This window comes from Protopterus annectens, chromosome 8.part0 (genome assembly GCF_019279795.1).
Source record: "Protopterus annectens isolate FY-2018-M chromosome 8.part0, PAN1.0, whole genome shotgun sequence".
Classification (NCBI taxonomy): domain Eukaryota; kingdom Metazoa; phylum Chordata; order Ceratodontiformes; family Protopteridae; genus Protopterus; species Protopterus annectens.
The window spans coordinates 230,665,487-230,692,986 of record NC_056741.1 but is presented as its reverse complement, the minus strand read 5'-3'; the positions used below and the strand labels follow the sequence as shown (position 1 = coordinate 230,692,986).

Here is a 27,500-nt window from a genome sequence, read left to right as displayed (position 1 = left end):
TGAAGGAAATGAAAGTCTCAAACTCCAATGTATGTCATTATTTAGTAACTTCAGTCTCCAATGACTGGCAACAGACTAATTGTTTTAGGAGTAAAGGACCAAAAAATAAAATAAATACTTGGATATTTTTTTCTAAAGTGTAATATTTTCGATGCAAAGTGCTTCCTCCAACACCATTAACATATATTACAGCAAATTTGAAACATTAGGTGGAGTAACTATTTTATATCAAAAATATATAAAACAAAATAATATAGTAATAAAAACAAATAAGTAAGTAAAACACAACAATTTTACAGACAGCCCATTGTCTAAGTGCAATAATACCCTGCAGCATTTGTGTTATTGTGGAAATAATGCACTTCTGGGCTGTAGAGGCCATCTGTCTGTGGCTTTGGGCCTCAGAACACTGCTGGACGTTGAAGGGAACAGTTCCATGTTATAGCTGTACTTTTTATAAAGCCATATGAAAGGACAAAATATTTATTCACTGAATGACAAAAACAAAGTTTCCATGCTTTGCTTTGCAACTTGCAATACAGAGGATATTATTTTCTTAGGTACACGTAATAACTGTAATTGTTTTATCTTGGTAAAAGTAGTAGAAGGTGAAAAGATGGGGCACATCATCCTATCAAACATAAGAAGGAAGATTAGAACAAATGCACTTTGCAAACATTAGTAAGTAGTATTCCCACATGAATTTAGTTTTAGGGTCATTCAAAGATTGTTTTGTTGTAAGAGAGGAAGTGATATATTGTTAGATACTGATCTTACTGAATATAAGTGTATAAATCATTTTAAGAGTGGGAATTATCATGGCTTAGATGATGTTGTTATTATTAAGCCAGTACTAAAACAGAAAAGAGATCAGCTGTGAATTGTCATTATTTTATACATGTGCATTAATACATTAGTACATTTTTAGTATTTTTGTAAGAATGTTTTGATAGTTTTTGAGCTACATTAAAGTATATGAAGGATTAGAAGCAAACAGATTTCTACATTAATTAATTTATATTAGGTGATTAATTATCTGATTCACATAATTATATTAGAACATTTAAGCTGCTGTTTTCATATTTTGAAATTTATCACTGTGGAAAATTGTGTTATTTTATGCTTTATTTAAGTTTATTAGCTGGTGTATTGGAGACTCTTTCTGATTTTACGTTTGACTTTGTTTTAGACTCCATCTCTGGTCACAGTATCCTGTTCTGTTTGTGCTTCTTTGGCTGTCTTTGTTGCCTATTGCAAATATTAATGAAGCATTTTGGTGGAACAGCCTATGCTAATTAGCCATGTACTCTCCACCAGAAATATCTGTAGTAAGGCATTTATGCAGATGAGCGATTCAGAGACTCACTTGGCTAAGTAAGTTATCTCAGTAACCCGTGTTAATGAACTTGGTCAAAATGTTGCACTCACTGAATCATGTTAGTGGTAAGTGTTGGGGAATTTGGAGGACAGGTAGTGTTGGGGTATGTGTTCATGTATGTTTGTATATATGTAAGTGGCTGCATGTGTGAGTGTATGTAGAGGTAAGAGTAGTGTAAGATGTGTGTGTGTGTGTGTGTGTGTGTGTGTGTGTGTGTGTGTGTGTGTGTGTGTGTGTGTGTCTGTGTGTGCATCTCTGTATGGGAGGTCACAGTAGGGGATTAGTTATGGGTTAGGTAGGGTAGGTGTGTGTTTGCTTGCATATACATGAATATGTGTGTGTGTGTGTGTGTGTGTCTGTGTGTGTGTGGGGGGCTATCATACCTCCACACTCCCTCTTGAAGAATGAGCAAGTTCTGCAACATTAGTGTGGAGACACTAGAGATCAGGGATACTCTTTTTTTAAATTGTTCCTTAAAGGCCCTTAGAAATATATTAGAACAGCATTCTGCAGCATGAAAGATGTGGGCCAGGTGTAGCACTAGATATCAGGGATAACACTTTATCGTGCTTTAAAGGCACTTAAAAGGAAATAGAACAACATTTTCCGTACAAATGATGTGGGGCATGTGTGAGTGTATGTAGAGGTATGAGTAGTGTAAGTTGTGTGTGTCTGTTTGTGTGCATGCATATACATGAATGTGTGTTGGGGCGGGCTATCGTACCTCCACACTCCCTCTTGAATAATGAGCAAGATATGCAACATTACTGTGGAGACACTAGACACAAGGGGTACTCTTTTAAATTGTGCCTTAAAGGCCCTTAAAAGTATATTAGAATAGCATTCTGCAGCATGAAAGATGTGGGCCAGGTGTAGCATTAGATAGCGGGGGTAGCAGTTTAACATGGTTTAAAGGCACTTAAAAGGAAATAGAACAACATTTGCAGTACAAATAATGTGAGGCAGGGGGAACATGAGACATCAGGCATGACTTTACATATTGTAGTACAAATTATGTGGGGCAGGGGGACATGAGATACCAGGCATGACTCTATATATTGTAGTACAAATGATGTGGGGCAGGGGGACACGAGATACCAGGCATGACTCTACATATTGTAATACAAATGATGTGGGGCAGGGGGATATGAGACACCAGGCATGACTCCACATATTGTAGTATAAATGATGTGGGGCAGGGGGACACAAGGGTTTCATATGAAACCATCAAAAGTTCATTCCATTGAAAGTTCATTCCATTGAAAGTTCATTACATCGAAAAGCATTTGCCCCCTTCCCCAATGTTGTGCGACCCTGGAGTTGATATATATAGTTAGGGGGGGGGTGTGGGGGGTACAGCCCCCCACATTGGGGGGTGTGGGGGGTGAAGCCCCCCACCTAAAATGCTTTTCGATGTAATGAACTTTCAATGGAATGAACTTTCGATGGTTTCATATGAAACCGACACAAGATACCAGGCATGACTCTGCATATTGTAGTACAAATGATGTGGGTTGGGGGATATGAGACACCAGGCATAACTCTACATATTGTAGTACAAGTGATGTGGGGCAGGGGGATATGAGATACCAGGTGTGACTCTACATATTGTAGTACAAGTGATGTGGGGCAGGGGGATATGAGACACCAGGTGTGACTCTACATATTGTAGTACAAGTGATGTGGGGCAGGGGGATATGAGACACCAGGTGTGACTCTACATATTGTAGTACAAGTGATGTGGGTCGGGGGATATGAGACACCAGGCATAACTCTACATATTGTAGTACAAGTGATGTGGGGCAGGGGGATATGAGATACCAGGTGTGACTCTACATATTGTAGTACAAGTGATGTGGGGCAGGGGGATATGAGACACCAGGTGTGACTCTACATATTGTAGTACAAGTGATGTGGGGCAGGGGGATATGAGACACCAGGTGTGACTCTACATATTGTAGTACAAGTGATGTGGGGCAGGGGGATATGAGACACCAGGCATGACTCTACATATTGTAGTACAAGTGATGTGGGGCAGGGGGATATGAGACACCAGGCATGACTCTACATATTGTAGTACAAGTGATGTGGGGCAGGGGGACACGAGATACCAGGCATGACTCTACATATTGTAGTAGAAGTGATGTGGGGCAGGGGGATATGAGACACCAGGCATGACTCTACATATTGTAGTACAAGTGATGTGGGTCGGGGGATATGAGACACCAGGTGTGACTCTACATATTGTAGTACAAGTGATGTGGGTCGGGGGATATGAGACACCAGGTGTGACTCTACATATTGTAGTACAAGTGATGTGGGTCAGGTGGATATGAGACACCAGGTGTGACTCTACATATTGTAGTACAAGTGATGTGGGGCAGGGGGATATGAGACACCAGGCATGACTCTACATATTGTAGTACAAGTGATGTGGGGCAGGGGGATATGAGATACCAGGTGTGACTCTACATATTGTAGTACAAGTGATGTGGGGCAGGGGGATATGAGACACCAGGCATGACTCTACATATTGTAGTACAAGTGATGTGGGTCGGGGGATATGAGACACCAGGTGTGACTCTACATATTGTAGTACAAGTGATGTGGGGCAGGGGGATATGAGACACCAGGTGTGACTCTACATATTGTAGTACAAGTGATGTGGGGCAGGGGGATATGAGACACCAGGCATGACTCTACATATTGTAGTACAAGTGATGTGGGTCGGGGGATATGAGACACCAGGCATGACTCTACATATTGTAGTACAAGTGATGTGGGTCGGGGGATATGAGACACCAGGCATGACTCTACATATTGTAGTACAAGTGATGTGGGGCAGGGGGATATGAGACACCAGGCATGACTCTACATATTGTAGTACAAGTGATGTGGGGCAGGGGATATGAGACACCAGGCATGACTCTACATATTGTAGTACAAGTGATGTGGGTCAGGGGATATGAGACACCAGGCATGACTCTACATATTGTAGTACAAGTGATGTGGGTCGGGGGATATGAGACACCAGGTGTGACTCTACATATTGTAGTACAAGTGATGTGGGTCGGGGGATATGAGACACCAGGTGTGACTCTACATATTGTAGTACAAGTGATGTGGGTCAGGTGGATATGAGACACCAGGTGTGACTCTACATATTGTAGTACAAGTGATGTGGGGCAGGGGGATATGAGACACCAGGCATGACTCTACATATTGTAGTACAAGTGATGTGGGTCGGGGGATATGAGACACCAGGCATGACTCTACATATTGTAGTACAAGTGATGTGGGTCGGGGGATATGAGACACCAGGTGTGACTCTACATATTGTAGTACAAGTGATGTGGGTCGGGGGATATGAGACACCAGGTGTGACTCTACATATTGTAGTACAAGTGATGTGGGGCAGGGGGATATGAGACACCAGGCATGACTCTACATATTGTAGTACAAGTGATGTGGGTCGGGGGATATGAGACACCAGGTGTGACTCTACATATTGTAGTACAAGTGATGTGGGTCGGGGGATATGAGACACCAGGTGTGACTCTACATATTGTAGTACAAGTGATGTGGGGCAGGGGGATATGAGACACCAGGTGTGACTCTACATATTGTAGTACAAGTGATGTGGGGCAGGGGGATATGAGACACCAGGCATGACTCTACATATTGTAGTACAAATGATGTGGGTCAGGTGGATATGAGACACCAGGCATGACTCTACATATTGTAGTACAAGTGATGTGGGTCGGGGGATATGAGACACCAGGCATGACTCTACATATTGTAGTACAAGTGATGTGGGTCGGGGGATATGAGACACCAGGCATGACTCTACATATTGTAGTACAAGTGATGTGGGGCAGGGGGATATGAGACACCAGGCATGACTCTACATATTGTAGTACAAGTGATGTGGGTCGGGGGATATGAGACACCAGGCATGACTCTACATATTGTAGTACAAGTGATGTGGGTCGGGGGATATGAGACACCAGGTGTGACTCTACATATTGTAGTACAAGTGATGTGGGTCGGGGGATATGAGACACCAGGTGTGACTCTACATATTGTAGTACAAGTGATGTGGGGCAGGGGGATATGAGACACCAGGCATGACTCTACATATTGTAGTACAAGTGATGTGGGTCGGGGGATATGAGACACCAGGCATGACTCTACATATTGTAGTACAAGTGATGTGGGGCAGGGGGATATGAGACACCAGGCATGACTCTACATATTGTAGTACAAGTGATGTGGGTTGGGGGATATGAGACACCAGGCATGACTCTACATATTGTAGTACAAGTGATGTGGGTCAGGTGGATATGAGACACCAGGCATGACTCTACATATTGTAGTACAAATGATGTGGGGCAGGGGGATATGAGACACCAGGCATGACTCTATATATTGTAGTACAAGTGATGTGGGGCAGAGGGATATGAGATACCAGACATGACTCTACATATTGCAGTACAAATGATGTGGGGCAGGGGGGATATGAGACACCAGGCATGACTCTACATATTGTGTTGTAAAGGCATCTAGACACATTCAAACCCTGTAAACTTGGTACTCATGCACAGCTCTTTAGCAGAGAGTTAGCTCTTTGCCCCATAACTAGACACCAAGAATAGTTTTATATATTACCTACAGTCTTTGAAAACAAAAAAAAGTTAAAGTAAAAGGGAGGGAGATACAAATTATGCATGCTTGACACAGCAAACAGAAGTCTTCACCCGCTACACTAACCAAAGAATCAGTCTATGAGGGTATTTTTTATTTAATAATAAATATGAAACTCTAATATCTGACAATGTTCACTGATTACAATGGTCTTTGAGTTATGAGGGACAGGTCACAAATAAGTGGCAACAGCTGGATCAGTCTGTAAAACCAAGGACAATTGAGAGGGACGGGCATGTTTCTGTGGTATCTGAAGGCTTTGAGACAATGCTTGGAGGAACATTCAACAACACCAGGGAGACTTTTTAAAGTATTACTTGGAGAAAAGTAAAAATGTTAACACAGCAGCAGGTCTAGAAAACAATGCACTTTATAAAGGCATTATTGATTGACTGTGATGTACATATAATGATATGTCAGGTACATTCTATCAACTCAGGGACAGATAAAGCGTGTGTGTGTTCATATGCACGTGTGTGATGCTGTGTGTATTTGAATGTGTTCATGGTGCTCATGTGTGTGGCAGAGTGAATGGGGGAGCCTGTGTCAACATGATGCATGGGTCACCAGTGTTGTCTGCCACAGGAAGTGCTGATTTGCACTTAAGTAGTTAAAGGAGATTCAGAGATATACAGACTAGCTGATAATGACTTTTTTCCTCATTGTGACTGACATTTCTCTGAACTGCTTATTACTACATCATGGAAACAATCCCTCTCATTGCCAGGGGTTCTTTCTGAGTACCCAAATTGTTTTTGAGAATCAGTTCCATTAGCTTATCAATCACATTAACTTCTCAATAGGCACTACTGGATATTTTACTAAAAAAAGTCTTAGTAATTCTATATATTCTATGTATAGAATGCATCTAGAAAGAGAAATCATATTCACTATTACAAAAATGCAATGCTTAATTTCCATTTGAACAAAAAAGCTGAAGTGCCTAGAATCCCTAATTAAAGAAAAAATGTGAAGTATTTATTCTTTTAAGTTTTCATCAACGTGCATAGCCAGTGCTTCTGTTTTAGAACCTGCTGTAGACACTGACACCACAGGGCAGAAATAAGACATAAGCCGACTTTTATACATTTACACCCCCCACAAAGGCCAAACTAGCTGCTGAAACATTCAAAAAAATTGTATGTTTCAGACGTAATGTCACTATTAAATAAAAAAAAAAAAAATCCCTTTAAATTTTGCCTATTAATTTGCAACCTATAAATATTTGAGATAATGACGCCTCCTTATAATCAATTTCAATGAATAACATTTATCTTAAAATGTTAACATAATTCTTCTGATACTTTATTATATTTCCATTCCTCTCATCTGCCTTAATAGTCTGGTTGTTTTATCATTCTGAGGGGACTTCAAAGCCTCATTTTTCTCCTGGTATCACATTGTACTATCTAAAGTTGGTTACACAAATTTCTTATATCATAGCAGAAAATGTTGTCAGATGTTGCTCGAGTACTATTTACGGTTGGATGGAGAGTATTCCTTTCCCTTAAAATAGAGCTCTCAACAGTATTACCCATGTTGAAATCTTAAAAGGTATATTTTATATGTAGGCATCTTACACATAGTTTGAAAACAACTAAAATTCTTGTAATAGAACTCCTACCTGATGGCACATAGGAAAAAAACTCTTATTTAAAACACTCAGTGCATCCTTTGACAGATGTTTCTCTGTTAAACTAAAAAAGCATCATATGAAAAAAAATAATTTATCAGTTCCAGAGACCCCTTTAGTGGCCTCTTCCTCTCCTCTCACAGAATCTCTGTTGTAAAACATCCTCACTTTGTTGTTGTTCTTGGTCACATGATTGCTCTATGTGGTTTCCAATTGAACAGGTTTGTGATTTGGGCCTAAATGAGTCTGTTGTATTATTCTTTCTACAAATCTTTGAGCCGAGGCCTTCTCAGTTGTTGTAAATGTTGGAGCCAAGTTGAATCTATTATTCCTTTTCCTGATCTGATATGTTGATCTTTCTTCACACACCACTTTGCCTTTATAATTCTCTAATTAAGTGTTTTGCTAAGTTGACTTGTTTAAGTCTAGATAGATACTTGGTTGTACTAGTAAGATTCGATTTATTAAATGAGTTGTTGGATGTAGTATAGGGTGGGAGGGTGGCATAATGGTTAAGGTGTTTACCTTAGAAGCACAAGGTGCAGGGCTTGATTCTCACAGTTCTCACAGGGGGTAATTGGCTACGCTTAAAAAATGTCCATGAGGGCAGCTAGCCTAGTAATAATCAATGAATCAATGAATCAATAAAAAGAAGGGTGAGAAAAGCTTAATTTGAAAACATTTGAGCTTTGTGGAAAATGGGCTGGGAATCCAGAATAGTTCTGGGTAAGATATTCAACAATGCTGAAGAGGGGCCTTGAGAAGAAGCAGGCAAGAAATCTTACCAGTCAGATGAGCCAGTACAAGAAAAATACTAACAGAGACTGTTTCCAGCAGTTTAAGATTGAGTCAGAGGTTGCTACTGCACACTTAAACCACAAGTCTTTGGTTTGGAAGTTTTGCTCTATATTTAAGTAAACCACAAATGGTACCATCTAAATGACTGCCAGATCTGGTTAATTATACTTAAAGGGATTTGGGTTAACATACAAAGTACTCTGGGTTAATCATGGTTATAATACTAGGGGTAATAAACCTCGGGAATGAATGGCAAGCTTCTGAAGATCCTCACAGATCAACAGCCAAGTAAATACCTGCGAACCGGTATTGAGACCAGTGTATGTGTTGGTATGCAAGGAGTTGGTACTATCAACTGCATGACAGGCTGACTTTAAGGAATTTTCAGAGTTGACTGACCTTCAGGTGAGCCAGTTAAGGTTTAGAACAGCAAAGTGAGAAAAATGACCTTTTGGACAGAATAAATTAATCTATAGGTGAAGCCTTACCAATACTTTCAGTTAAGAAGTAATTTTGTACACAGAATAAGCAAGGTTGCAGTAAGAGATCACAGCAGGGTTTTTAAACAGACTTACATGTTTTGGCCAAAACACAGAAAAGACAAATAGCTTACATAGTCAGGGCAACATACTCTTCAGCGCAGCAAGTTAGAATCAAAGTATTAGGGCACAGGCTCAGAATTCCAAAGAATCCAAATAAGTAATACCTCTATTTTAAATAGTGGATCAAACCTGAAAACTCAACATGACAAGAAGTGAAGTAAGAAAATGACAGATATTCACAATATACGTGAATTTTTTCTCAGGGGAAAACATTGCCTTGCTGTCTTCGGGATTTGCTCTTTCTTCCACTGTAGTGCAATCTTGGAGTTGGTATATTAAGTTGGGGGAGTTAGGGGCAAAGCCCCCCACTTTATAGGGTCTGCAATTTTTTTTTTTTTGGTGTTGGCCAAACAATTTTTTTTCTCCTTGGAAAAAAACTTGCTTATGTGGCCATTCAGGGTTTTGATATTTGGATTATTATGTGTCGATGAAAGGGCGTTTGATGACCAGACCCTTCAACGATGTAATATAGACCTGATAAAACAAGCCATTCAACAAAAAAGTGACATGAAGGGTGCATATATTTTTGACAGTATGTATGCATCAGCTGTGTAGAGAAGCATCTTTGGCATCAAATAAACAAGTGTCAGTGTGCTAAAAGTAATGATGTCTGTATCAAAACTAAAATTGTTAGGACTATCAAGAAATACACATTTTAAGGATTGCAAGTAAAATCCAAAATTATAGAGCAGTGAGTATAATAGATTAGTTTTAATGGGCAAGATGGAAGAATTTAACAGACAACAGTTGGAATTTCTGAACAATATAACACAGGAAATTAACTTACAAAAGTAGATGCTGTTAGTAAGGTAGACACATAAGCAAAGCACTTTAGATAGAACATGTACTTAGATTATCAAGAAACTCTGGGAACTTAGCACACAAGTTAGTGTTCAGAGGATTAATGTGCTTCACTTTATAAAATACATTATTCTCTGTGTAAAACAATTATTAAAGAAGGAAACTTGTTTTACGTCTTTGAGGTTTTACCTTTTAGGAAAACCTTCTCCAAACCTATAATTCATGATACTTTATTTATCATACATGAGAACCAACATAAACTGCATATATGAATAAGTATATATGTGTAATGAAAGTGAGCGAAACACAAAAGTCTCAAGCCTTACAAAACCAACAACAAAAAGCAGAATTTGCAAACATCAACATACTAGTACACATGCGCTGATCAGCAGTCCCAGTGCATGCAAAGCTTAACACTGAAAAATAATAAAAAGCAAGCCACGCTTTATACCCCACACCCCCTTCTAACTATATATGCTAACTCCGACACTGCACAATCTTGGGGAAAGGGCATATTTCCATGCACAGAGAACTGTGCAGTCTCACACACATCAATCATCTGTTTAGTTGATCAAATATTGTTGGCTAAAGAGGTGTTGAACAAAGGCAGAGTTGACCTGTGTGTATATATATATATATATATATATATATATATATATATATATATATGCTTCACCTATATTTACCAATCTTAAGAAAACCAACCTTAACAAATTAGCAACCTCCTATAATAACATTGCTAGATTCGCTACTGGCAATCCCTTCAGAACCCATCACTGTTCAAATCTTAGACAACTAAATCGGCTCGAATTCCAAAACCATCTGATTACCCCCCAACTCACAATTGCCCACAAGATATTTTACCAACCCAATAATACCCCTATACTCTCAAAACTCATAGTCCCATATAATAATCTGAACTCCCAACGTTCTTCTAGCAAACTTCTTGCCAGCTTAACAAAGTCTAATAATGCAGCTGGTGACTCTCTGTTTACCAACACAGCAGGAAAACACTGGAACCTACTACCCACTGAACTAACTCTAACTACATCCTTGCCACTCTTTAAACAAAAACTTAGAAAACACCTCCAAATGCACTGGCTATGCCCTTGTACTAACCCTGACTAACCATCCTCTTCACCCCTCTTTCTTCCTCTTCTTGCCATACTCCCAAACTTCTACATGCTTTTGACTTGTAAATAAGACTGACTCTTTTTAAACTCTAATCAACTTAATGTTTAAATAATTCTATCTCATATGATCTACTGTACATAACTCTTACTATTCTGTTTTTGAGCTGTCTTAAGCTATATTCTGCTCACTGTACTGTTTCTCAAGTGTTTTTATCTATTGTACATAACTCTTACTGTATTATATCTGTTCTAGCTCTCTTAAACTTTACTCTGTTTTACTGTAACTCTTCTCAAGTGTTTTTATCTCAAGAATGTATTAACTACCTGTTTTTATTTTGTTTTTTTAATCCTTTTTCACCATGTAACAATATTTTATACTTTGTATATCTGTGTGGAGCTTTTCTCCCCGGGCATCTACTGAAAATGGAAATATATCCAGCTAGACTAGCCCGGTAAACAAATGTAAAATAAAAAAAAAAAAAATATATATATATATATATATATATATATATATATATATATATAGTTCCACTTTATAATCGCAAAATACTGAAATCTCGAATTTCAGTATTTCGCTACCATAAATGCGAAACCTTCAAAGACTGAACCTACACAATCCTGAAACTACAAACCTGAACACACAGCATACACCGCACCACACATAAACCACAACACCTACACTAAAAAGCAAATAAACACACAAAAACAAAACACCACACATCCACATACCTACACTACACATAAGCAGGGCAAGCCCCTGCACTCCTATGTGGGGCTGCACCCCCACACCCCCTACATATATATATATATATATATATATATATATATATATATATATACTAACTCCAAGATCGCACAAACAGTAAAAGACAGTACACTCACACCCAGACATTCCACAGTCCTTCACACACACACAAACACACACACACACACACACACACACACACACACACACACACACACACACACACACACACACACACACGCACACACACACACACACACACACACACACACACACACACACACACACACACACACACACACACACACATCACACATAGACAAACACCAACACATCCAATGGGTCTATATTGAAACATGGAACACTGAAAACAGCGAATGATGTTTCATCGACACATTTTCAGCGAAAGCTGAAAATGTCAAAACTACAGAACAGACATTTCTTTCCTAGGGAAAGAAATCGCTGTTCTAACCAAAAAAAAAAAAACCATTAAACACTTCCAAACAAATACACACGTACCCTAACCCTAATTTTACCCCCCCAAAAAACAGTAAACAACTGAATACACATATGCACGTAACCCAACCATGCATCTAACAGAAAAAAAAAGTAAACATTTTAAAACATATGCACTTAATTTAACCCGTACCCTAACCCTAAGGTCAGTAACTCTTGCACATTTCCGTAAATAGTTCCAAACACATACACACTTACCTTAACCCTAATTCTACCCTCCAAAACAAAAGTAAACAGCTGAAAACACATACACACGTAACTCAACCATACATCTAATGCAAAAAAAAAAACAGTAAACACTTTCATACATATGCACTTACCTTAACCTGCACCCTAACGTCAGTAACTGTTGCACATTCACGCTTGGGCGTTATACCGGACAAGGGACCACACTATAGTGCAGAACACGGCAAAGCAATGAAGCAGTCAAGTGACTTCTTTCCCAGGGAAAGAATTTACTGAACAGCTGCTTCACTGTTTTACCTGTTCACTCTGTATGTGTCGATAAAAACACATTCAACAAAATGCGTTTTTGTTGTTCTAATAGGAACCCCATCCAACAATTACACACTCATACATTCACCTTCCTACCCTAACCCACACATACAACTTACAAACAATCTCACATACACTCAAACTCCTGCTCAAAACCCTTACAAAACACTGACTTACCTTAGATTCCACATAAATCCATACACTACACCGAACAACATCCAAACCAAACAGTGAACGTCATGTAACGTAAGGCCATAACCATAAATTCGAAATATTTGAATTCGTGATTATGTACTTTCGATATTTCAAAAATTCACCTTTATGGTCGCGAAATACTGAAATTCGAGATTTCAGTATTTTGCGATTGTGAAGGGGTACTATATATATTTATATAAAGATATATATATATATATATATATATATATATATATATATATATATATATATATATATATATATATATATAGATATATATATAGATATATATATATATATATAAATACACATATACATACATCTGTCTGTCTGTAAAAAGAAGTTTATGGCTGAACTTTATTCAATCATTTTCAAACCAAAGGGTAAAAAGGACACACAGACAAACCATTCAGTAAAAACTGCAAGGAAAACCCAGAGACGATAGTTTTCACTGTATGATACCGTAAAACTCCTGAAGTGGAGGCCCATCGGATATAGGCAAATGACCCCTACATGACATCAAGTGGTTCAGCTACATGGATTTTGAATGTCCATGACCTTTTTTACTTTTTAAGTCTTTATAGTTTCATTCATGCCAACAAAACTAAACCCCGTATTATATTAACAGCTCTGGAAGTCATTTTTTTCATAGGGCAAGTTTTCCAAGAGTGTAATTTTTCTACTGCGGTATGTTATATATTTTGAATTTGTCTTCGGTGACTTGCTTGAAGCTTAGAAATGCAGTATTGCATTCAATAATCTATATGTTATGATGTGGTATAATGATATCCCTGAAGTTATGAAATATCTTTCAGAACTGGGTGGTGCAGCGGTGCAGCAGTCAACATTGTCACCTCACAGCAAGAGTTTCTCTGGTTCAATTTTCAGGTGGCATGCCTTCTGTGTGGAGTCTGCATGCTCTCCATGCATTCACATGGTTTCCTCTGGGTACTCCAGTTTCCTCTCACATCAAAGATATGTGTCTTGAGCGTTTCTTCCTCTGCTGAAAATAGGATCTGTCCTAGTTGGAAATTCCTGGTCAAGAAATGTTAAATAAATTAAATGGACTGTTGAATATCAGTTTCTGATTCTGGTAGATACATACTCACATAATCAAAATTTAAATCATCTACCACTATATCGAGATACTTAAAGATGGTATTGTTTTCTGATTTGACAAGTTATTTCACAGTCATACATTTTGCCATGTCTCCAGATGCTACACTTGTTGACATCAAAGTTAAGATTATTATTATTGTACTAGGTTTTCATTTCTGTATTGTCTTTGAGAACTTTGGCGCTTTTTTTAAGTATGTTACCCAGTTTGCAATCACCAGCATATCTGATTATTCACAGCTCATACCCTTCTTTTGTAAATGAGAACAGTCTAGAAAGACTGCTAAATGCCTTTGCCATAGATAATTAACCTCCAGACTTAAATAAGTGTTTCTGTTGCTTAACCAGTGTTTTATTGAATAACCTATGTATGGACTGCAATTTAATGTGTTGTTATATCAGAACTATGTAAAATTCTTAGTAAGATCAAAATAAGTAACATGAATTTACACAAAGCAACAAAGCATAACAAACCATAACAAATCCATAACAAATCCATACAGTTCCATATCTAACAAAATGAGATTCCTCTTTGTAGTCTTGTGCAAGCCATACCTCAGCAAGAAATGTGGACAAAGCCATAAATAAAAGTGGGCCAAAGGCCCAAAAATCAGGACAAGTTTTAAATATTGCTCTTACAAACTTAGAAAGTTGACAGAATAACAGGTTTTGCATTAGCATAAATTTTCTAAAGTCTGAAACTCAAATGCCTGTCATTATTTTCTAACTTCAATCTTTAATGATTTGAAACTAATTCGCCAGAAAACCACAATTTTATGAAAAATGGACCAAAAGTAAGAGGCAAAAGTCTGGACATTCTGTGAAAATCTGTACCGTAGAGAGGTATGGTACAAGCTCCATCACGATTATTTATGAAAGGAGACCCCATTTGTAGTCTTCTACAAGCTCCATCACGATTATTTATGAAAGGAGACCCCATTTGTAGTCTTCTACAGGCTCCATCATGATTATTTATGAAAGGAGACCCCATTTGTAGTCTTCTACAAGCTCCATCATGATTATTTATGAAAGGAGACACCATTTGTAGTTTTCTACAAGCTCCATCATGATTATTTATGAAAGGAGACCCCATTTGTAGTCTTCTACAGGCTCCATCATGATTATTTATGAAAGGAGACCCCATTTGTACTTTTCTACAAGCTCCATCATGATTATTTATGAAAGGAGACCCCATTTGTAGTTTTCTACAAGCTCCATCATGATTATTTATGAAAGGAGACCCCATTTGTAGTTTTCTACAAGCTCCATCACGATTATTTATGAAAGGAGACCCCATTTGTAGTCTTCTACAAGCTCCATCACGATTATTTATGAAAGGAGACCCCATTTGTAGTCTTCTACAAGCTCCATCACGATTATTTATGAAAGGGAACCCCATTTGTAGTCTTCTACAAGCTCCATCATGATTATTTATGAAAGGAGACCCCATTTGTAGTCTTCTACAGGCTCCATCATGATTATTTATGAAAGGAGACCCCATTTGTAGTCTTCTACAAGCTCCATCATGATTATTTATGAAAGGAGACCCCATTTGTAGTCTTCTACAAGCTCCATCATGTTTATGAAAGGAGACCCCATTTGTAGTCTTCTACAAGCTCCATCATGATTATTCACATGATGCTGATCAAACTACATCCAACATCGTTTAGGTCTGATATGCTCATTTACCCCCATTTATCAGATGGTACCAGTATATCCTGTTGCATAGATCTAGACTGCATACACATATATGCTTTATGACTCTGAAATGAAAACTAACAGATATGATGCATGAAATCATGGTACTTCAATTTGCTTGTGGCACTTCTGTTATATAAGAAATGTCTCCCCTTGTCTCTTTAATGTCTCTTACATATACCTTTGCTTATTATGTTTATTATACTTACTGTTTGACAGTGCCAGTGGCTCAACAGGTAGCAAACTTGCCTTTGATGCTGGAATATCACAATGACTGTAGGTTCCATTCCCACATCACCTATTTGGACTCATCTCCCAGTACAAACACTGTAGTGAAGTATTAGAGCAGTGCTGCACTCCTGAGTGTGCATCATTCAGATAAAATATTAAACTGAGGTTCCTGTTCCCCCACACTTGTTCTTGCATTGTCTGTATGTCCCAGATGTCGCCTTTTTCCTGCTCCCATAAATCATGAATGATTTCAGTCAGTCATTAATGCTTGACATTAAAGATTCATACTTAATATCATTCAGATATTACATGACAGGGAAAGCATTGTCACACTAGTGACTATATAACCTCTTAGGATATCATTTTAACAGCTGCCCCTTATTTTGTCCTGTGTTGCACTACTAGTTGGAGAGGCATGCCTACTGTTCCCTTGTACATTATGAACTGATTCTTAATGAAATGCTTCTATTAGAGGCATGGAAGCAGGACCTAGGGAGAATTTTTAGTTTCCCAATAACTGGTCAAGGTAATACTTAAATAGGGTTGGGGAAGGACTTTACTTCAAATGGACGAGGAGTCTTTTCCGGAGCATGGGGATCCCCTGAGACACATACAGTATCTGTCTTGCCAACATGTCTTATTTATGTCACAAGCAAAATTTAAATCATTGGATCTAGTGGTTCTGATGCTGTTCATGTTGCAGATGTGCAAAAGGTCCATCAGAGCTGGAAATGAGGATGCCTTGTATGCCAGGCATAGATCTCCTCTCAGTAACCTGTAGAAGACAGAGTATAGAGATAGAGCTTTAAGGCGATCCATATAGGACAATGTGTTTATACACTGGATTCTCCTGGTAAGGAACCTTTGTGGGCATTCTAGCTGTTAAATGTGTTTGATCAGGTACATGCTGAATGGGGCATTATAATCAATGATGGGTCTGATAAGGGTGAATAATTTGGCACTATGACTTACTTGGACCTGGATCCCATGCACTTTTAAGTAATCATAGAATGATTTTCTTACTATCTTGGCCACATGTTGGTCAAAGGCCAGATTACTACCTACATATGTTCCCAGATCCCTAACCACCAGGTTAACTCTTAGGGGCATCTTATCGATTGTTTAATTAGCTTGGGTCGTAGTTTTCCCGAAAAGCACTACAATGCATTTCATGGCATTGAGTGTTAGTACGTGACTTTTGGCATTTGTCTGTGCTAAACCCTCTTGTAAGATGTTTGTGTAAGATGTTTGTAAGATGAAATTTGATACGCATGTCAGCCTGACCATTAAGTCGGTAAACAAAAAACTCGGGTCCATGTATAGAATAAAGAACTTCTTAACCCCGCACACCAAACTAACAATTGCCCGGACCCACCTCCTCTCCACACTCCTTTACGCCTCCCCGATATTCTCCTTCCTCAACAAGAGAGAGCTCAATAAACTATCTAAAACCTATAACCATATAGCCAGATTCATAACAGGTATGCCCTATCGCACCCATCACTGCCAAAATCTAAGGACACTGGAATGGCTAGAACTGCCCAACATTCTCAAACTTAACCAACTCACTGAGGCATTTAAAGCAATCAACCATCCAGACAAAACCCCCTCACTGAACAAAATACTTACCCCTATTCCAACCTTACGTCCCTCAGGTCATCAAAAGTCTACTAGTACAGACCATTAAATCTAACAACTCGGGAGGTGAGGCACTCTATGCCAATTCCATTGGCAAATCCTGGAATGCCCTCCCAAACAACCTAAGACACATGACCTCTCTTCACCAATTCAAAAAACACCTCAAGGTTCTCCTAAACTCCCAATGGCTATGCCCTTGCTCTAATCCAGATTAACAGCAAACATCCCAAGCACACCGAACCCTCTACCCAACCCAAAACCTTAAAGGTCGACAATGTAGCTATGTTTAGCCATCTACACAAGTCTGTACCTCTTTTAAACAATATGTATGACCTACTTGTTTACTTTATTCTGCCTATGAATGTATTAATAATTACTGATCTGCTTTATTTTGCCTATGAATGTATTAATAATTTACTGATCTGCTGATATTTTGTCTAGTAACTTCTGTTCTTTGGAGCTTTTCTCCCCGGGCCTCTACTGAAAATGGACATGTATCCAGCTAGACTAGCCCGGTCAACAAATGAAAAATAAATAAAATAAATAAATAAATTGTGTCATGGGAGGAATCTATGATAGCTTTAAAGTTACAGTCATCTGAAAACTTGGCCAGCCAAAGGCCTTTGACATTAGTCTTTACCTTTGAGAAGTAGATGTCAAATAGGAGTGGTCCCAGCATGAAGCCCTGAGCTACCCTGCTGGTGATCGGTCTCTTAGTGGAGGTGGTGTCATCAATCCTGACTTCCTGGGTCCTGTCAGTGAGCCAGCTGGCAATCCAGTGAGTTATTTAGGGATTTTTGCCCAGTTCAGTGAGTTTGTCAACTGTACTCGAGCAGGGTATTGTATTGAGTGCCTTATCCAGGTCCAAGTAGGTGGTATGGACCATTTTCCCCTCAACTATTGCCTTGGTGACCTTCACAAAGAAGTCTACCAGGTTTAGTAGGCATGACTTAACCTTAGTAGGGTATATAACAAAAGGAAAAAAGTAATGGCTAAAATCAGGAAGATAGGTTCATAGGTTCATAGGTTCATACTAGGCTATCTGCCCGAGGGCATTTACAAGCCTAGCCCATAGTTTTGTGGCTTATGCCACCCCTTTAGTATGGGGAACTATACCCATTATTTTGCTGTGCCTCTGTCGAGCAGTGACACTGAGGTAATCCCTGGGGTATATCTGCGATCTCCCATCCATTGGTCAAGATTTCTCTTGAACAAGGCCAGCGAGGTGCTCTGCCTCACATATACCGGGATTTTATTCCACAGCATAGGGAGTCTTTGGGTGATGAATCTATCCCTCCAGCATGCCCTATTAATAGCTGTGTCGAGGTTTAAGTCTCCCGCCCTTGTGGCTCTGACGGATCTAGATTTTTTGAGGTGCAGCATATTCATTAAATCTGGGTTTGACATGGCCTTGTATGTTAGGCAAAGGTCACCTCTGAGCAAGCGGTAAGCGACTGAATAGAGCTGGAGTTCTTTCAGTCGGGCAGCATAGGACAGATGTTTGAGACCCTTTATCCTTTTGGTGAGGAACTTTTGTGGCCTCTCCAGCTGCTGCAAGTGTCGGGTCAGATACATTCCGAATGGGGCATTGTACTCAATCTGTCCCGTATTGTTGAGTACCAGGTCCAGTATGTTTGAATCTCTGTTGGTGTGCACACTAACTGGTCAATGGTATTTGTGTTAATAAAGTCCAAGAATCATTTTGCCTGCAAGTATGAGACAATGCATGTTTCTCAGTCTACAGAGGCATAGTTAAAGTCTCCCTGAGGCAGGGTATTTGGTTTAATGGTGAGTGTCAAAAAAAACACACATGGAGCCAAGACAATTTAGCTGTCAAAACTTTACTGATGCTTACTGGTACCTCGGCTATTGCCTTTGAGGGAATAATTACACCATCTGAACAGCCATTCTTTTATATGCAACAATTCACACATAATTATCCAATAATTCAATAAAATGTCCTAACAATGTTCCCATTAAAGTGCCAAAGTATTCCCATACACAGTGCAAAATACAAAATACAAAAAAAAAATTCCCATTTAAAGTATCCACCTTAGAATTACAGCTCATACAAATTAACCAAACACTACTAGAAATATTAAAAAATATAAACCTATAAATCATAAACTAAGATTTAATTCCAAATTTAGTCCATTTGGATAAAGAGTTTTAAAATTAATAATACACTTTATTTCTGTTTTTAATACATTTTGCACATGATCCACCCCTTGAGTGAAATAAGATACTAAAGAAATAACTATTGTCCAAATCACCATGTACTGAATGGAAGTGTTGGGCAACTGGGTTATCCAACCTAGTATTTGTTATATTACCCAGATACTCCATTATCCGCCTCTTGACCATCCTTTTGGTCTGCCCAATGTACCATTTTGTAGGGATGCACCCATAACCTATAATGTATACTACACCACATGTACTACAATTGAAATGGTCAGCAGCTTTATAATTCCTTCCACTAATCCCGCTGCTGTTGTTTTTTTTTTTTTTTTTTTTGAGTTTTCATTAGTTAATGGTGAGTGTCTTCAGTAGGTCTAGGTGTGAGCTATGGGATTCTAGGGACATAGAGGGTGATCTACAGCTTGCTAGCATATGGTATGGGACTTTGTTTATGGTGATTTGTAAGTGGATAAATTGCAGGGCCTTGTCCTGTTTAATCAATGAAGAGTTATGCTTGTTGTGAGTATAGACTGAGACTCCGCCAACTTTTGTCCCTGTCTGTGCAGCTGATGGCCTAAATGTGTGGAAGACACTGAACCCTTGCACTGCTGGGGTACTTTATGTGGATTTAAACTATGTCTTGGTAACAGCACAGATGTCAATATTCGTCAAAGTAAGGAGAGATTGTAAGGTGTGGAGTTTCCTGTTTAGGCTCCTAGCATTTACATACCAGATAATCACAGGGATTTCTAAAGAACTATCCTCAGCAATCTGTAAAACATTCACCAAAAGCAATACCAACCACTACACATATGTCTATACCCAGTGATCCCCCAATCCCCGTTACTTGTAAGTGCTTTTACAGAATATGAGGTTCCAATTGGCTTTCTATAGCAGTAGCCAAATCCACACCACCCAACTTTTCATGTGAAGATAGAAAAAAAAATGACTTCAGCTTTTACTATACAAAGCTAAAGGGTATGCAGCCTGTCAGCTCTTAGTTCTAAATAGGCTTCATACAGATACACACACAACTCCAGCTAAAGTAGCTTTACCATTATTTCAGTTCTGAAAGTGAAAAAAAAAATAATGGAACCATTGAGCCAGAAACTGTCAATCATGACCTCTATCACTTTGCACCTGGAGCAGTTACCCAATTTGCCCTACCCTTGCTATGCTACTGGTTCAAATTTTTTATATTTTCCATGTTTTAATAATGGGATATAGTTATTGCCCCATCATTTGACACTGACATGTAGAAACTCTTTTTTGGGGCTAACCTCTTTCAACAAACATGTTCATCAGGGTGTTACTCAAAACCTAAAAAGTATCAAATTCAGAAATAATTTTGACCAGCCAAACTTGCTGGCCCTTGACTAAACGCTTTTCTTTTCCTTTTGAGGGAAATGTGGTTATGTGTATAATAAAAATGGGAGTTTGAATGAGTCGTCTTCCTTTAAACACCAGATGTGAATCTTTTATCTTCTTCTGCATTCTGATAACCATTTTGATTACTTGCTTGTCTGTGTTAGGTAGACTGTACCAAAGGATCTTTTTCAGCTTTAATCTTGTTATATACAAAAGCAAAACAACTAGAAGAACACATTAATTAAGATAACTGTCATAACTTGCATTAAAATAGTACATAGCTCAGTAAAGTTGATACTTCCTGCAACAGTAAAATATTACACAGAAATAGTACAATGGCCCACCTACATAGAAAATGTTAGCCAAGGATCATCTATGGAGAGATGCATTTCACCACTTAGTATATAAGTGGCATGCTAATTTTTGTTAGCAGCTATGTTTACTTTTATATTTAGGTGATCAAGTAGCATAAAAATGCTGATGTTTCTGGTAGAGTGTTGGTTTCTGATTATTAATTCCATTGGAGTGTGCATCTATTCCCAAGGTTGATATCTTGACCCTGCTCCTTCTCATTACAAAATCCATATTTGTCTTCTTGGTTAAATGATCCACACATATCCTTTTGAAAAGAAAACAATACTTTTTTATTACCCGAGTAACTCTGCTTTACCACCTTACCTGAACTCTCCATAGCTGTTCTTGTGCCTTCATTACTCTAAAGTATGTGTCGGCCATCATGGCTATGAGGAGGTTGAGTAATACCACTGGGCAGAGCAAAGCAAACGTTGTATAGGTAATGACATACATGTTCGGTAGAGTCATTTGATAATTTGTGGGTACATTCAGCACATTCAAAAAGAGGTAGTATGTACTCTGCAAAGCCATGGAGAAGTAAGCAAAAGCAGGAATGCCTGTTGGGTTTTGTGTTGCAAATATAACCTGAAAAGCTAAGAAGGAAAAAAAGAAAGTTGTAAAGATCAGCAGGTAGAAATTCAGGCACAGCTAAGAAAATTTACAATGCTAAATATTTCTTAAAAATTAAGAATTTGATGTAGCAAAAAAGCACACAAATTAATGAAAACATGAATGAACATGAATGAATCCATGCAGATGGTGGTAAGCTTTCAAATGAGTAAGTTCAAAGGTTAATTTTTGCCCTATAGTTTCCCTTGGGATCACGCCTGGGTGGACATACACATTCAACCAAGGTCACCTACTCCATCCACATTTTTACCTAAGAGACATACTGCTCTGCTGCATCTATCCCTATTTTGGAATTTGGAAAAGTGTCTCCCAGAGGACACTGTGAATGTATGTACATCTGTTGCCACTTGTTCTACCATTGTAACTCCTGCTTGATAATATTGTCAGCTATCTCCCTGCCAGGTCAACCAGCAGCCTAAAACACTTTTTATTTCTCCCTCTCCATTCTCTCTCCCATCTTTAACTGAGTTCTTTCCCTGCCCCTCCTCATTCATCCTATCTAGTCCCAAGACCTTCCTAGTTGACCCAGTGCAACTCTGTACTAGGCCACTAGAGGGCGTCCCCTCCCTACTATACACTACTTGTTTCTCACTCATTTTCTGCTTTCCTCTTTTATTGTCCGCACTCCTCACTCATTCATCCACACTTTTGCCCCCTCTACCTCTTAAATACAGGAACCTTGCTTACTCTGCTACTACTTACTCTCCTGTATCCTATGCTCCACTGATTGACTCTCGATCCTCTCCTGGTTTCTTCCCGCTCCATTCGCCCTTCGGGCTCACTCCGCTCCCCTACCCTGCCCCCAAATTCCACCTGCCCCCAGTACGTCTAGCTATATCCTTCTTGTTTCCACACCCACTTCCTCCCTACACCAATCAACCATCAACACCATAGACACACCCCTACAGCCTATTATCCAATTTGTAACCACACCCACAGCTAATACATACTGATACATCTCACGTCTACAACTCTCACTCACTTACCTACCTTATTTACATCCAGCTCCTCTCCTACTACTCTTTATTCTGCTCAACATTTGCTAAATTTTTCTCATCCCCCTGCACAATAAACTTATAACACATATTACATAACTACAACACTTAATACTAAACAACCTTTTTCAACATGCCTCTAAATCCTTCTTCCATCCTTTTTCTTCTATCACTTTCTCTTAAACTATCATATCTTTATCACCTCACCCAACCTCATACTTCTTATCATTCACAACTTTATCATACAACCAACCATCTGAGCTCCCCCTCTCACAATCGCACTCTCCCATCTCCCCCCATCTTTACCCAATAACACAGCTCCTCACCTTCTCTTTCAAAGTTTTCTCCTTTCAGAAAAACTCTATCCCCATAGCAACTAAATACCCCTTGATCATCTCAGCTAACCCAAACCGTTTTCTTACTCTACTCAACTATCTTTTGAACCCTATCTTTCATCTCATTACCAGTCTTTTATCCGGTGATATCCATCCCAACCCCGGCCCCTCCTCCTCTTCCTCCTCACACAAGCCTATATTCTTTACTTCTCTAAACTCACAAAGTATAGTGAATAAAGTCCCAACCCTCCATGCATGGCTCAGGCATAACAAACCTGACATACTATCTATTTCAGAAACATGGTTAAAGCCCTCTATAAAAGACTCTGAAATAACTCCACCCAGCTATTCAATCATTAGAAAAGACAGGACCCGAAGGAAAGGCGGTGGAGTTGCTCTCCTTTATTCCTCTTCCTTGCTAGTTACCCCATATGACAAACCTACCCCCACATTTAATAATGCTGAAATACTCCTCTCTCTCCTACAAGTTAATAAGCACAAACACATATGTCTAGCATCCCTCTACATCCCCAGAGGACAATATTTCTACACTTGAAAATATCCTCTCTTGGCTCTCTGACAATATTAGCAATGAAACCATAATCTTAGGAGATGTAAATATTAACTGGACCTCTATCCAGTCTCCAACCAACCCTCTTAACATCAACCTATATAACTTTTCCCAGCTAATCAACACCATAACCCACCCATCTAAGGACCCCTCCAGTGGCACCATCCTTGGTTGGATTCTAGTGTCACACCCCCACTATTTTTCAGGTAGCGGTACCCTTCCCGACCCTCTTAGTGATCATCTGCCTACTTTTACCCATCGATTCTCCTGCATCTCCTACCGTACCCATAACTACATCACTACCCGCATTGACAAAAGCTTTAACCCATCAATATTCATAGATTCCCTGAAAGCAATTAATTGGAACAATCTGAAGACACTGCCCCTAGAAGAAGCAGTTGCCCACTTTAACTCTACATTCTTAGGAATACTTGATTCCCAAGCCCCTCTAAGAACAAAAAGAATAAAAATAAATTCAGCCCCCTGGCTAACCAAAACCACACTTTCAAATATGCGCCTTAGAGACAAAGCCTGGGGACTCTATCTGAGAAATAAATCACCAGATCAACACATTGCGTATAAAACCCTTCGAAACAAAGTAAAAAAGCTAATAATCTCTGATAGACAAAAATACTTCTTCACACTCCAAAACAATAATAAAACTAACCCTCAAAGATTCTGGAAGGGGATCTCCACCCTTCTTAACCCCAGAAAACCACACACCCCAACCCCAGACCCAAATATCCCAGACTTGGATTTAGCTATTCAGTTCAACTCCTTTTTTATCGACTCTATTAGCAAACTCACCTCCTCCTTCACATGCTCTACCTCACCATCTAATACACCCCCTCCCACAAACAACCCTATCCCCATTTCTACTTCACACTGCCTATCGTCCACCTTACCCACTACTCTTACTGCCCAATCACCTGTACCCTCCTCAAACTCTCTCTCTCTACATCCCTCTCTATTCTCATTAAAGCCTACATCCACTACCACTATTAAGAAACTCCTTCAGAAACTGAAGCCATGTACTAATGCCCCTGACAATATTCCCTCTTATTTCCTACGTATAGCCGCAGATGCAATTGCCTATCCCATTAGCATTTTAATCAACCGTTCCATCCATGAATGCACTGTGCCCCAACTGTGGAAGCAAGCATTCATCATCCCCCTACATAAAGGAGGCAACAATTGCAACGTTAACAACTTTCGTCCTATTGCCATTCTGTCCCCCATTTCTAAACTTCTGGAAAAGTGTATCCACCTTCAACTCTTGCCACATCTCTTAGATAACAACCTGCTAACCCCTACACAACACGGATTCAGGCCAAATCACAGCACTATGACTGCCCTCTTGTCCTTTCTTGAGACTGTTAACATAGCACGTGATTCCGGCCACACTGTCTCGACCCTATTACTTGACCTCTCCAAGGCCTTCGACACCATCTCACACAATCTGCTCTTAACCAAACTGTCAAAACTTAACCTCTCTCCCTCTTCCATAAATTGGTTCTCCAGCTACCTATCAAATAGACACCAAGCAGTAATATGGAAAAAGGCCACTTCCCCATTCCTTAGTACCCCCACTGGAGTTCCCCAAGGATCCATTCTTGGTCCCCTCCTCTTCAACATATTTATCAATGACTTTCCCAAATCTATCCCATTTGCAAACATCATCCAATATGCAGATGATTCCACCATTATCTGCTCTGCCACCTCCCCCTCACTGCTCCAAAAACTTACTCAGGAAGCTTTTTCAATAACTGAACATTGGATGAAAATAAACCATCTAGCACTCAATGCCTCCAAAATAAAACTTATGGTATTCACCCCTTCCAAATCCACCTCATTCAATACAAACTCCTTCTCAATTACCAGCCTAAATAACTCACCCCTAGAACTAGTGTCTGAAACTAAGCTACTAGGTGTACAAATTGACAATCGGCTGAGTTACAACTCCCATCTACAACTAAATATTAAAAAAACCCATCAAAAACTAGGTATGCTCTACCGTCAGAACCAATACCTTACAAGCTCCTCCAAATTCACACTCGCTTCCTCTTTTCTCATCCCCTCCCTTCTCTATGGGGCCCCATTACTGACTAACCTTCAGACCTTTCTAAAAAAGCAGCTTTCCTCCTGCTATAACAAAATTGCCAAATTCGCCAACAGCCACAGGTCCACCACTCACCATTGTTCCTCTCTTCAAAAATTAAATTGGCTAGAATTATCAAATCAACTCATATATATACAGCTGACTTTCGCTCACAAGCTCATTCTTAGCCCTTCTCTTTGTCCCTCCCTGTCTTCTGCCTTCAAAATGCACCTACCAAATAGAATCCTAAGGTCTAACAATCAAAACCTATTAGAAGTACATAAACCATGTCATCCCCCAGGCAAACACTTACTATCTTTTAACCTTGCCCGTCTCTGGAACTCACTTCCACCATCTATTCGTACCTCCACTAACCAGTACATGTTCAAAAAATCTCTTCATACATATCTAAGGTCCCAATGGGATTGTTCTTGCTCCCTCCCCTCATAAACCTATGACATCCCACCCTCCTTCACACTTATGATACATAACTCTACCTATCTAAGCTTATGTTCCCTCAGAATATTTACTTTATAATGTAATTTTATGTTTTCTTCTGAACAACTTCTCCAAATGCATATCTCATTACTGTTTTCAACTTATTTACCTGACATAATTCCTCATCAGATTGTATTACTTTTTTAAATGCTTTTTGAACTTTGAGCTTAAATGTTTTAAATGTTTGAAATGTTTTAAACGTTTTATCTCTTAATCTGTATAATTATTATTGTAGTTTTTGGTATGTACCTAATTTTTGTCTGTATTGGAGCTTTTCTCCCCAGGACTCCATTGAAAACGGGTTCTTTTGGCCCAATGGACTATCCTGGTAAACCAACTGCAAATAAATAAAATAAATAAATAAATAAATAAATAAATAAATATATATATATATATATATATATATATATATATATATATATATATATGCTGACTAGTTGTTCATCTTTAAATACTAGGCGATCAGTCTTTAGACTCTTGTAGGCCTAGTTAATAATCAGTTTTCAGAATCAATCCTGTACATTGTAACTGTGAGGTAAAGGCCTTAACCATTATGCCAAACCCTTCACCCCTATAAAGAAGAAAGGAGACTTTGAACCCCAGACCCTTGACACAGAAAACAGTACCATTAATCAACCATGCTAACTGATAAGTTGTGCTTTCTTTTCCTGGATCTGCTCTCATGCATTCAGCACATCATGCAACAAGCACCTTTCAGCACTCATTATTTCCATAGCAGATTCAGGTTTTACAGGATCAGGTTGCTAGCTCAAGGCCCAACCCTCCTCAA

The 27,500-nt window shown here is 39.0% G+C and overlaps 1 protein-coding gene across 1 annotated transcript in view; it reads right to left on the bottom strand.

Moving 5' to 3' along the window:
- LOC122808719 (transient receptor potential cation channel subfamily V member 5-like) overlaps positions 1–27,500 on the bottom strand; it is a 917,417-nt gene that overhangs the window by 41,407 nt on the left and 848,510 nt on the right. Inside the window, exon 14 of the mRNA XM_044079711.1 lies at positions 21,908–22,176. Within this exon, the coding sequence (XP_043935646.1) occupies positions 21,908–22,176 (269 nt within the window). The remainder of the gene's footprint in view (positions 1–21,907; positions 22,177–27,500) is intronic.